Below are 13,815 nucleotides of genomic sequence, written 5' to 3'. Positions count from 1 at the left end.
CCTCACTAAATCCTTCAATCCAATCCCGGAAGCCGAGGTTATCAAACTAATCTCCACCTCCAAACCCGCCTCACACGTCCTTGATCCCATACCTTCTCAACTGACCAAGAAACTCAAACTCACAATAGCCCCGTTCTGGTGCAGAATCATTAACAGCTCTCTGAGAAATGGCATCATACCAGATTGCCTCAAAGAAGGCCAATCAACACCTTTACTAAAAAAAACAGGCCTGGACTCCACAGACCTGAACAACTTCAGACCCGTTTCCAATCTCCCCCTCCTTTCCAAAATTCTCAAAAAATGAGTCCTTTCACAACTGACTCAGCACATGGACAACATCAACCTTCTTGATCCCCACTAATCAGGCTTCAGAAAAGGCTACAGCATGGAGACGGCGATCCTTAACATCACAGATGATATTCGCAAGTCACTCGATAATGATCACTGCTGCCTACTCATTCTCCTTAACCTATTGGCTGCCTTTGACACAGTAGACCACCATCTTCTCAAAAGGCCCTACAAGAAAGGGTGGGTGCCGATGAAACGGTCCTCCGCTGGTTCACCTCCTTCCTCCACAACGGATCGCAAAGGATAAAAATCAAAAACTTCACCTCCAACCTCCAACCCATCAACAGGGGTGTTCCTCAAGGTTCAGTGCTCTCACCGCAACTGTTCAACATTTACATGGAACCCCTCACCTCCATACTTAAAAATGCCAATATCGCCATCCATCTATATGCTGATGACACCCAGATCTATCTGGAAACCTTCTTCCCTGATGTCATCCTCAGACTAAACAACACCCTAAAAGAAATCCATCACTGGCTATCTCTAAATCACCTTAAACTTAATCATGACAAAACAGAGATCCTCCTCATCTCCAACAAAGAAGAGAACCCACACACTACAGAATGGCTTAAAGCTCTGGATACTCTAAAAGACAACCTCACCCTAGATAACTCCATAAAATGACTAGGAATCACCCTTGACCCCAAACTGGACATGACCAAACACATCAAAAATTCAGCAAAGACCGCCTTCCTCAACCTGAAACTTCTCTACAAAATTAAACCATTCATTCCCAACAAAGACCTCAAACAAGCCACCCAAGCACTGGTGCTATTTAGACTTGACTACGGTAACGCAACCCTAACCGGCACCGCAAAAACTCACCTAGCCCCCCTCAAAACAACCCTCAATGCAGCAGCCAGAATGGTCACTGGAGTCAAGAAATACGACCACTCTAAGAGATATAAAATGGCTCCCAATTGACCAGCGGGCGTACCTCAGAACAGCCTGCCTCACGCACAAAGCACTACACACAGGCAAACCGGACTACCTGGCAGCCAAACTCAAAAGGGCAGGTCAGACAAGGAACCTCAGGAGTTCCAACTCCCTCCTTCTCATCCTCATGAGAGCACGCAAGCAATCAACCGCTGCAAGGTCTTTTGTGGGAAATGCGTCCAAAATCTGGAACTCCATCCCAGCAGACATTCCGTCCTTCACTAAATTCAAAATGCACCTTAAAGCCCTCCTCCTCAACTCCATTTGACTCACCACAGCCAAAACCAAGGCTTCCTCAGCTCTCCTGAACTACCACATCATTGCATGCAACAAGACCACCCCAAGACTCCTGAACTACCTCATCAATGCATGCAACAGACCACCCCAAGACTCTACTACTACCTCTAGAATTTGCAGCATCCTTGAACTACTTCTACAATTGCCTGCAACAAAACCTCCTCAATACTCTACTACTACCTCAAGAATTTGCAGCACCAGTGGACTTCCGAACTTTTGTTTGAGACTGCTTTATTAAATATCGCCACTGAAACACTGTTGTAAAGCACTCCGATACCTCCGGGTCAGGCTAGCACTATATAAAACTCCGGAAATAAATAAATAAATAAATGAATAAAAATTCCTGCGGGACTTTGTTGTGTGAAATTGTTTCGCAGACCTACCTCCGGCGAGGTATTGCTTGGGTATCTGTTCTGAGGTAAGAAATCTGCGGCTAGACCTCTCGATAAGATGAGAAATTTACTTACACCTAATCTGGTAGAGACCCCATCTAGCCACGGAATACTTCCTGACCCACCCATCCTCCCTACTCTGTGAACGTATTTCTAGGGACAGGGCTGTTTTCCGTTTCACACACCAGTGCTCAGTGTTCTTTATGGCTCTGCGCTCCTGGTGTGAAAAGACACAAAAAGAAACTGAATTCAGTGTGCTGTGGTGGCGCAGCTATAGGAACGACACACGTCACTTCCACATGGGTGAAGAAAAGTACAGCTAAACTACACAACCTACTGCTCACAAAAAGTTTCTGGATCCAGTCTGACGCCAGGAGATTTGATGTAATTTTTTTAAGCTGGAACTCTTTCCCAGAGGCATAAAGGCGCTGTAGCCGATTGTCCAGAACTGTGCCATGTCCGTAGACCCACCATAGTAAGTAGTAGGAGGTAGCACTGTCTGTATAGTATAGAGCCAGGTTTTAAGTGTATTTCTAAAAGACAAAAGCTCTGTGATCGCTATAAGGGGCTGTGGTAGAGAATTCTAGAGTTTGTCTGCAGCGACCAAGAAGGCTCTGCATCCCCATTTCATCTTTCGGATCCTGGATACTTAGACCAAATTACGATGTGCCGAGCAAAGGTTTCTTGCTGGAGTGTACCAATGAAACATCTCTTTAATCCCAGGAGAGCTAGTAAGATAAAGGGCCTTGAGTTCAATACAGATGGCTTTAACATTATGCTTTTTCTAATGGGGAGCCAAAAGGTTTCTTTCGCCAGGTGGAAAATGGCAGTTTAACCTGCACACACAGACTCTGTAATGGCAGAACTTTGTAGTGGCAGGCTTGAGACATGTTTACAGTGCTACTTAAGTGGGTGGCACAACCAGTGCTGCATGCCCAATAGTAAAATGTAATTTACAGGCCTTTGGCACATGTAGTGTCACTTTACTGGGGACCTGCAAGAAAATTAAACATGCCAATTTAGTATAAGCCAATTCCACAATTTTTTAAAGAGACAGCAGAAGCACTTTAGCACAGGTTAGTAGTGGTAAAGTGCACAGAGTTCTAAGGCTAACAAAACGAATTATGCAAAAAGTATGAGGAGGAAGAAAACAATTTTTGGGATTTACCCTGCAACAAAGGTCCAGGTTTACCAGTTATCCCTACATCAGATCTTTTAGGACCAATATAGATCAAAACTTTTGTTATTGGAAACACACAATGCAATATTTAATGATGTAAAAGACAAACAAAAGACGCCTGCAGCCTAGTGATGACTTAACTAGGTCTGGTAGCTCAGATCTAGCCCCAGTGCCCCTTATAGAACTATTTTTTATTTATTTATTTATTTTAAACGTTTTATTTTTATTGCAAACAAGTCAGGTTAATAAAAATCTTTTTTAGCTGTGAGATATATAAAATTTACAATAAAAAGCATAGCATTCAGAAAGTAAAGCAAAGAAGAGTCCCACATTAGAGATAGTCTCCATCTCCCTCAGGGAAGTTGAAATGGCAATTGAGAGACTGCTTCCGAATAAAGCCCCTGGTCTTGACAAGCTCCCGGGAGATCTTTTTCGTTCCCAGCCAAAAATCTGGGCTCCATACCTGGTGGTCTTGTTTAACGCGGTTCTACAGGGTTCTGAACTGCCTGAGACCTGGCTGGGAGCTGAGATTGTTCCGATTTTTAAAAAGGGCTGCCCGCTCGTCCCATCCAACTACAGACCAATCAGTTTACTTGACACCACTCAGAAGCTGATGGGCCGAATCCTACTTGATAGATTACTAGGCTGGATGGAGGAGAATAAAACATTGACCACCCTCCAAGCCGGATTTAGAACAGGGGTCTCGACCTTGGACCAGATCTTCCGGCTCCAGGTCCTATGCTGGAAAACTGCAAGAGTAGAGGGTGGCAGCCTCTACCTTGTCTTTCTGGACCTGCGGGCCGCATTCGATCTGGTTCCTAGGGAGAGGCTCTGGACGGTATTGGAGGAACTTCTCCCTCCCTACTTATTAGATGCCCTAATCAGACTTCACACGGGGAATTACGCACAGGTGCGGTGTGGAAGGAACGGGGAATTATCAGCTCGCTTCCCTGTTACCCGGGGCGTACGCCAGGGTTGCGTACTGGCCCCCACTCTTTTCAGCCTGTATGTCAATGGTCTGATAGATAAACTTAATTGCGTTAGGGATAACGATGCTCCGCGCCTGGCCACTGGTAGGGTGCCCGCTCTGATGTTCGCGGACGACACTTTGTTGTTGTTGCGGACATCATCGGGCATCCAGCGGGTCCTGGACGGGTTTCCTTTTGTGCCTCGCGGGGATTGGAGGTCAACTTGGAGAAAGCCAAGTTTATGATTTTCAATCCCCCGAGGCACACCCGCCCAAATCCCACATTGAATGGAACTCCACTAGAGCGAGTCAAGACTTTTATATACCTGGGGGTCACATTGACTAAGCACTTTGCATGGGACCATCAAGTTTCCGAATCTTCCCTGAGACTTGCACAGATTATGGGAGGCATAGGCAGATTTCACAGAGCCTCAGCCTTTAAACCAGTTACCCCAGCCCTTGAGATATATAAAACACAGGTCAGGTCTGCAGCTTTGTACGCTGCAGAACTTTGGGGACACATGAACGTATGCAACTTACTGAAGGTTGAACAGGCCTTCATGCGACATCTGGTTGCCCTTCCCCAAAGCACGCCCCTCGTACCATTACGCTTGGAATCCATTACTGAACTGGTAGCTGCACGACCTCTGCTCTACTGGAGAAGGCTCTGGTCTGTGCCGGAGCTCGCATCATTTAGAGCAGAGTTCAATACAATTTGGGGGCAGCTAAAGGATAAGAACATACCCTGGTTGGTACATACAAAGGCTCTCCTCTATAAAATTGGCCTACCCCAACTATGGGACACACCAGAGGACAGCTGCACGAGGATGCAAAGGTCTGTACTAGTGGCCGCCATAAGGTCATATAACCTCAAAATGCTACACTGCTCGACTTCCCCGGGCAGGCTGTCTACTGAGTTCCTACTGATGAAAGCCGAATCCAGGACGGAGGTGTTCCTGGACCTAGTGCAGCCTCCACCTGCAAGAAAACTATACATTCAATTGAGGCACGGCTCTATACCGATTGGGGCATTGACATCTAGATGGGCAAAATCGATGGAGGCCAACTGCCCTGCTTGTAACTACTGTATGGAAGACATTGTACATATCCTCTTCTTTTGTCCGGCATATAGCGAAATTTGGTAATGCTGGATTATCCCATTGTGCAAAAACCTGGGTTTTAGACAATGTGTACAAGCTTGCAGAGTTTTAACTTACGATACCGCCCCTCCCATTGTCTTTGCTGTCTCCCGATTTTTACTTGGCATGTGGCGGAGAAGATCTGTTTTTATTAATAAGAAATAATGGACTATTGCTTCTCATTTCTGCTCATCTTTGATAACTAACATTTAATAACTTTTTTAATTTTTATGTATTCATGGTTTTATTTCTGTGCTTGAATATATCTTATTGCACTTTTATGGTCATTGACCAAAATAAAGTTATCAATTGAATAAGATAGTAAAATGAAATTTACCAGATATAACATAACGTGTATTATCGATTTGTTTCCCCTTGAATCCATTGTTGAATCGGCGCCCAAATTTTCATCCCCAGTTGTTGTTTTTTTCGTCCTTTTGTTGCATAAATAGCCAATTCAAAATTAAACTTAGCTAACAAACGAGCCCTCCACATGCAAAAAGGAAGGTGGTTCAGGGCTAATCCATTCTTGGGTGATACATGCACATAGTTCAGACATCATAATAAATATCAAAGACCGTTGTTCGTTTTCTAGGGAGTCTGACGATAGTCCCAATAAAATCAACTCCGGGGTTAAATTTACTGTAGTTCCTAATATAACCAAGATAAAGTTCTGAATTTCTGAAAGTAAAACAGTTAGCTTAGAGCAACAAGAGAACATATGTATTGCATCTGCTCCTGTCAAAGTACAACGGTAGCAGTGTATACCTGCAATAGCTCCCCATTTCATAACCTTAGCTGGTGTATAGTAGAGATCGAACAATACCATATAATGCTGTGTGCGTGATCGCCCTGAAAATAAGATAGGTTAGCTAACTCAATTGATTCCTCAATCAAAACATTATCTACCCTCAGTTTCACGGACCATTTCTGTTGAGTCACAGATAAGTCATCTGGGAGGAAAGTCATGAGTAAATTATAAAAGTGACCTATTTTTCTTTTAGAGTAAAGACTGTCTATCAATAAAATCTTTTGGAGGCCCTGTCGGTCATGAGACGATATTGAGCTTAGGAAGCTATATAACTGAAGATATTTAAAGTAGTCCCGACTCGTGAGTTTAAACTTGGATTGAAGTTCAGAAAATGTGATTATACGATTATCTTTCCATAGATCACCAAGATAGGTAATGCCATTATTCTTCCATCTGTTCATAATATGATCTCTGAATATAGAAGGGAAATAATGTGGTGAAGTTAAAGGAATATATCTCAACAGTTTTGGAATCCCAGCAAGCCTCCTAATAATTTCCATGTTCTGTATGCTGCAGTTAAATTTGTTTTTTTTGTAGTAGCTCAGCTCTACTATTTTTAGGAAGTAGCCTAGAGCTTCGGTACCTAATGCAAATTCATAGATAGATGGGGTATGTGCTAATGAAATCGGGGCTTTGATACCTACAATTAAGGGGGATATAAATTGTAGTACAGCTGCCAAATAATAAAACAAAAAATGTGGGATGGCCCACCCTCCTCTAGACTTTGGTAGGATCATTTTTTGTAAGCTCTCCGATTGCCCCTATAGCCCCATAAGAATCTCCCTGTCATCCCCAAAACGTAATTATATTCCAATTTTGAAGAAGGCTAACTCCACTCTTGAACGAATTGATCATTTACATTTAGCCCCTTATAGAACTAAATTAAGTTGTCACGGCCCCAGGGAAAGTGCCAGGCCCACATGGGGTACCAGTTGATTTTTTTTTTATATATACATTTTTTGTTGATCAGGATGACAGCCAATACATTTCTTACATAGTAAACATATAAGCATCATTACCATCATTGGATTACATCATCAGGAACAAAGTAAAACACCTACCCGGAAAATAGTTGATAATAGCAGCAATACCAAGTATTAAAGTGCCAGAGTGCAAACAGTACAATGCCATAAACAATGACAATAATAACTGATATAAAGGAGCAAAGGTGAAAATAGCAGAATTCAAACCCAAATAGCTAAAATAAATAATCAATCAATTCACAAAATCAGATAAACAATTTACCGACCTTCGGTAACGCCTTATCTGGTTGAGACTCTGTCTAACCACAGATTCCTTACCGACCCTTCCATCCTCCCCACTCTGTGAGCCAACTGCAGTTTAAGGAATACCCTTCTCTGAGACCTTGTTTTTCACATTAGTGGTCACTTCTCATCGTGGCTTCGGTATCCTGGAAAGCAACTGAATTTGATCCTGCTTGAGCTGCCTAAAAGCAGGGAAGTTGATTTAGGTGCACGCCCGAAGCAGGAGCAATCATGTTTCTCAGCCTCAGGGCCAATATCTGGCTCATTGAGAGGGGCCAACACAGGCCCCCCCTTACCCCAATATAAATTGCCCAGGCCCCGGAGGATGGGGTACTGGAAGCCAGTATCTGGCTTGGGGATGGGGGGTCAAACATGTCCACTTCCCAAATTAAATTAAAAAATATACTGCACCGCCCTGGGGGCATGTCCCACCCTTCGTGGATTTTAGTGGAAAAGGGTGTCCCACCATTTTTTGTTAAATTGCAACATGGAGGGCTTCTCTGGGACACCTCCATGAGGACTAGTGGTCAGGGTATCTCTACGCTGCCCACACCTCCACCCCACTCCACATTTTTTGGTTGTTTTATTCCAGGGCTCTGGGATGGAAACCTGAGACCAGGGTCAGACTGGCTACCAGGCGTTTTAGTCAGTTGCCAAACTGGGGCCTGATTTTAGTGCCGTGGGAGCTGATTTATATTGACCGGGACCTGCATTTGCTTCTAAGTAAAGAAAGCAAAACAAATGGTTTTAAAGCATACTTTATCAGATGAAGCTCCTGCTGGCCTACCCTTAACTATCTTCATATTCATCAAACGCAGAGCCCTCACAACTAATATAGAAACCATAGGTGGTGATATATGCCATGGGCTCAGACTGGGCTCCATTAACACTGTTTTTCATTCAAGATTGTGTATCTGCATTTTTGTATTCCCTAACTTTGCAATGCTGGTCCCTTCGGGAAAAAAATAGGGCAATGACATAGAAGACACAGAAAGAAGCAAGCTGCTCAGAGGCAGAGAACAAGTAGTTTGTCCAGATTTATGCATGTCAGTGTTTGCATGCCTTAGCGTTATAGTCAGACACACTTGCTTTGTCGGTGCTTAATAAATAGTATGTCAGGATCTGCAAACAATTGAAAAGCATTGTAATGGTCCTAGAAACAGTCTCAACACATCATTTCTCACCTATCATGGCTTTATTACCACTGACAATTTAAACATACCTTACTGGACATAAGCGTGACACCAACATCTGATGCTCAAAATGTGTACTGGAAGGACCATGGAAATGTACGGTTTTATTCACAGGATCTGCTGGCAAGGGCTTCTTTGGAGGGCTTGGTTTGAAAGGATCCTACAGTGAAAAATGTTAATCATTTTTAAATCCTTAAATACTAAATGAATACTGTGCTCCACAAGTTGATATCACAGATTCCCAACATACATTCTCATCTTCCTTGCCAATATATACTTGTCCTACCTAGTAGTTGCAGGAATACCATAGAGGGGAAGGGTAGAACTCACCAAGTGGTCAGACTTTCCAGCACTGCAGGGGAGGGGCAATGGCAGAGCACCATAAAGACAGTAGTGAGACTCACCTGTCAGATTTCTCTTTGAAAAGACTCGAGCATGGACCCTGTGGGAGAGGGTAGTGTGAACTGTGGCTAGAGGAATTATCAGGCAAAGAGCGTGTGCAGGGGCTGGACCACGGCATCCAGTGCCCCATTATCTCAACTTCCAGTGCTTGGGAGGTCATGTTATATTGATTTGTATAGCGCACTAATCGCCCATGAGGGTATCCAGGCGCTCAGCTGTGTATGCTGAGGAGAGGTCAGCATCTACAGAGAGTGCTGCTAAATGCCAATGCCTCTACGAAACTAAGGATTCTCATATGAACATCAGAAAAGGCAGTCGCCAGTTTAAGGTTGCCAGCCAGGGAACAAACTACCAGAAATAAGAGGGCAATAGTCAGCAGCCATCAGTATAAGAGAAGGTTCTCTCCGGATGTAGCATTCAGCCACCAAGATTGAGGAGTCCTATTTCCATGAGTGCCTTCCACAAGTAATATCTGCTCTTTCAGGGGAATGAAGGAGACGTCCTTTAAGCAAGTAGAAAGCAATGGCCACCTATCTCGGAATCTCACAGATACTCTCAAGTTCAACTATTTGTAAATTTTAATACACACAATGTACTTCTAAAACTATGTAACAAAAACAGTTTCCTTGACATTGTGGACTGCTGCAAGAATTAAATGCACACCCAATAAAGTGAACACAGAGACTCACAAATTTCAAGGAAGATATGTGGACAGGATCCTCAATCAGTAATCAAAATACTAAGTTTGTTTGCTGTTTGTAACCCAAGTTGAAGGCTGCAGTAATACCTTGCAGTACACAAAAAAGTGATTGAAGGAATGCTTGAATTAATGTTAGCTACTGGTGATCACTCGGGCCGCATCCAAATCCATCTTTATTCTGCACACCATGCCACTTCAGTTTGGACCCAGCTATATGCAAATGAGTCTTGACCTTGATACAATTGGAACAGTCCAGGAGCAATATGCTTTTTAAGAGTGTAGTTGGAGTCCAGGGTGAAGGCAAGTGACAAGGCATTGAGTAAAAGTTGGGGTTCGAAGCCATTAAGGTTCATGTCATTGAGGTGGGTTTATAGAGTTTCTTGTTAATGTTCTTCATTCCGGATAAATGAATGTCTAAATGAAAGGCAGCTTCAATCGAAAAGCCACAGGATTGGTCTGAAAAGTTATCCCAAATGTACCAAAAAATCATGAGCAAAACTTTACTGCCATTGAATGAACAGAAAGAAAGTGAGACACCAGCCAGACTTACTCTCCAGGAGCAAAATGAGCCAATGTGATCATTGTTTATCAGCATGTTCCTTTATTTTAACTTTAAAATGGCAAACGATTGTAGAAACAATGTTTCCTTAATTCTGTAACTCATTCAAATCATCAGTAGCTGCTGGAACCAGAGAAACAAGACAATTTAAAAACCTTTGGAAGAAAGATGACATTTTGGGGATAATATGAGTTGCATTATTGTAAGAAAATTCTGAAGTTGCTAAATATGTCACTCAAATGTCATGAGTTGCAATAAAGTTGAACTGTAGATAGTGCTCTAAACCTTAATCAGTTTGCTCTGTTTGTCCGTTGTACTACAGGTGATAGCCAGAGGAAAGAACTTTTCCAGCTTCTAATGCTTTAACAGATTGTCTAAAATTATAGTATAAGTCAAGCCATGAACACCCAAAAGATAAGTCAAAAAGACTATGTCCCATTTCTCCAGCTGTTGGTGACTTAGATGAGTAAATGGGCCATTTTGAAAGGGTGTCTACTATAAGCATTACACAGTGTATGGTGGAAGATTCATTATAAAAAATATGTAGCATTGTACACTAAGGTTCACCAGTAACTGGTAACGCTTGCTCAAAAGGCCAAGAATGTTAGGATTTTTGCAGGGTACACATGGGAGAAGCAAGAATGAGTTCTAGAACATCGCATTGAACAGTAAGATAAGAAATGGCTCATTCAGGACACATTTTTATCACTTCCAATTATAATTTTTTATTACGCTCAAAATTAGCTTGTTGACTGAAATACAAGTCATTTAGTTGTACTAGAGGGTGTTTCGATGATGAGCTCTTCCTTTCATAGGCTTTATCTGTTCTTTAACCCTATTGATCATGTCTTCTATTCCTACCACACACTGGGAAGGAATTACTGGCTTTTCCTATGAAAGCAATGACTCAGGGGAACAGTGGAACAGATATCAAGCAACACTTTTTTGTACTAGGAATATAAGCGACACTGTGCAAAGGAAAATACCCATCTAACTAGACGGCTTTTCCTGCAATGAACATTTCTCAAACACTGTGAATTTTGATGATTATTTCAGTTTTCAAGTGGTTCTCTAGAGCTCATCAACAGGTATCTCCATTCTCTACATACTAGCTTCATGACTGGGAGTTTTCTTTCAGATACTTAGGTTTTGCTCTATTTCTGAAACACCACGAGATAGATAAAAACCATGATGTTCTTGTCCATCATGTTCTTGCTCTTATAAAGAAAATGTTGTTATTGCTCTAACTCTTTTTTCTTAAGAATCTGTTTCCACAATAAAATTATTTAAAGTATCAGGATTACGCAAAAATGGTGCTTCACTAAACATCTGTTTCAGTGTACTAATTGTCCCAACCAAACATTTGTGTGATCCACAGAAATGCCAGAGGCATTCACTGTAAATCCAAGATACCTAAAATTTTCCTTCTCAAACTCAAACTTTAAAAGTTTAAAAGACAAATGATACTGCTGAAGTCTTGTAACTCCAAACATGTGTATCCTTGATGTTCCACAAAGTCTTTGAAAACACTACCCCATTTTAGACATCATGGAATATTGAATTCACAAAGCGCTGAATGATTACAGGAGCATTGCAGAGCACAATGGTATTATTCAGTATTCAGAATTCCAAATTGGAACACAGAAAGCTGCCTTCCAATAGTCACCTTCTTTCCAATTAAATAGAGACCCACCTGGTAAATCATGGTTACTAAAGGCTCATTCGTCATGGACTAACTACAAGATGTCAACTTGTTTGAACTTCATTAATCAGTACAAGATTGAATAGCTTGATCTTCTTAGGTAGAAGGAAGACAGGTTCCCGAGCAGATGCATGAAAAGGCCACTGTTAAACCAGTTTTCGAATTCTGCTGTGAATTAGCCTTTCTGATGGATACATCTGCCAGTGGATTCCTCACCTTGTGAATATCCCCTGCGCCAGCAGCATTCGAAAATTTTCTTAGCTATCCACGCCAACGAGGACGACGTCACAGAAGCATGGCTCCACTCGCGGCTCCGCTGACGTCACTGAAGCCATAAGAGAGCCTCGTCGGCGCGATGACGTCAGTTCCCTTTTTTCCGTGCCATCGACGCTAACAGTTTTTTGGGACTCTCCGTAGCTTTTGTAGTTACTTTGTATTTCTGGATTTTATTTCTGGTCTTCTCTTGTTTCTTTCCTGAAGATGTTGTCGAGGAAAATCAGGGTTCAAGCCCTGTAGAGAGTGCGGAGGACATATGTCCACCACAGATCCACACGAAGATTGTGTCTGGTGCCTGTCGTCGGATCACGACGTCAAGGGTTGCACTTGCTGTCGCAAGATGAACCCGAAGGCCGATCAGAAGATTGTATAAAAGCATGGTCCTACAGTGGAACCGAAGAGTGGATAGCTGCTATTAAATGGAATGTGGAGTCCTTTATCTTAAAACTCGGTGACCAATAACTTCTAGAAGCAGAACAGTGTCAGCGTAATTGAGAGAGACAAATGTTAAGGGCAAGCTATCAACAGTTTAATTACTTCTGAAGACTTCTTAACCCTTGTAGGAATTTTATTTTTTGTGGTCCAGTCCTGATCAATAACATTTCACTGATGCTACAATCCAGTAATGCATAGGTGTTAACAACCTTCCCATCTTCTGTTCTCATTACAGTCAGTAAAAGGAACAAATGAGTATCAGTATTGTCAAAGGACTTCTCGCAGGTCACCTCTTCAGACAATGGTTAGTAGAAAGCTCTGATCCAGCACACACAGAATCTCTGAAAAAATTAAAATATTTGTTCGTGGAGCTTTCTTTTTTTCTTTTTATATCTCGTTTGATCTATGGTCAATCAGCAGCGCTTGATTGATAAATTTAGAAAATGAAGGACGACGCAAAAAAAATCTCCTAATTTCTTCTTTCAGTTCACATCAAAAGAGTCATCTGTATCCTTTCAGCTACCAATGGATGAATGAAAATGAGTCAAATAAGTCAATATAACCTCCTTGTTGACTTTCACACAATTATTCCTCAGTGGAATACTTGAAGTCGTTACATTGAAATTTCTTGGTAAAATGCTATTAAGAAGGCGTCATGATCATGTAAACAAGCGCCAGAATTCATTGCTAGATGAGTTGCCCAGACCAATGAAGCTCCAATAAGGCAACCAATTAGGTACCTGACTTTAATTCGAGCATGACTAATCTGTGAGACGTGAAAAGCAAAATATACTGTAAAAGAATGCAAAATACCTATTTTCATTGGGTCCCTAGAAAAATGTGGGCATTTGAGGAAGCTACTGGGATATCGGTAGACCGTAATACCAAGGTCTGCTTTAGTGCCAAATTCTAGAGGTGCAATTGTTGCAACTCTAGTGCTGGGTCCAAGGAATGATCCATAGCATTACCAAACCTAGAGTTACTTGTGTCTTAAACGTTCAAGGGCTCAATGCTGAGACTGTCTGTGGAGTTCCCTTCTTGATTTCCTGAGAAAAAGGCCACTCACTGCAATAGCGACAGTGCCACTATGCACAGAAAAGTATACACGAACGTTGTCTCCAAAAGAGTGTGCCAGTTTGGAGGAATGGGGGAAAAGAATGAGATGGAAAATAAAGGAACAAATGTGCTGCAATGCATCCATCACTTGTAAATA

General features: G+C 42.2%; 1 protein-coding gene across 1 annotated transcript in view; it reads right to left on the bottom strand.

Moving 5' to 3' along the window:
* Window positions 1-13,815, bottom strand: part of ADAM12 (ADAM metallopeptidase domain 12) — a 364,066-nt gene that overhangs the window by 197,720 nt on the left and 152,531 nt on the right. Inside the window, exon 9 of the mRNA XM_086919547.1 lies at window positions 8,558-8,688. Coding sequence (XP_086775673.1) covers window positions 8,558-8,688 — 131 coding nt within the window. The remainder of the gene's footprint in view (window positions 1-8,557; window positions 8,689-13,815) is intronic.

Source organism: Lissotriton vulgaris, chromosome 5 (genome assembly GCF_964263255.1).
Source record: "Lissotriton vulgaris chromosome 5, aLisVul1.2, whole genome shotgun sequence".
Lineage (NCBI taxonomy): Eukaryota > Metazoa > Chordata > Amphibia > Caudata > Salamandridae > Lissotriton > Lissotriton vulgaris.
Note: the sequence above shows the minus strand (reverse complement) of the source record. Positions and strands in the feature narration are given on the sequence as shown.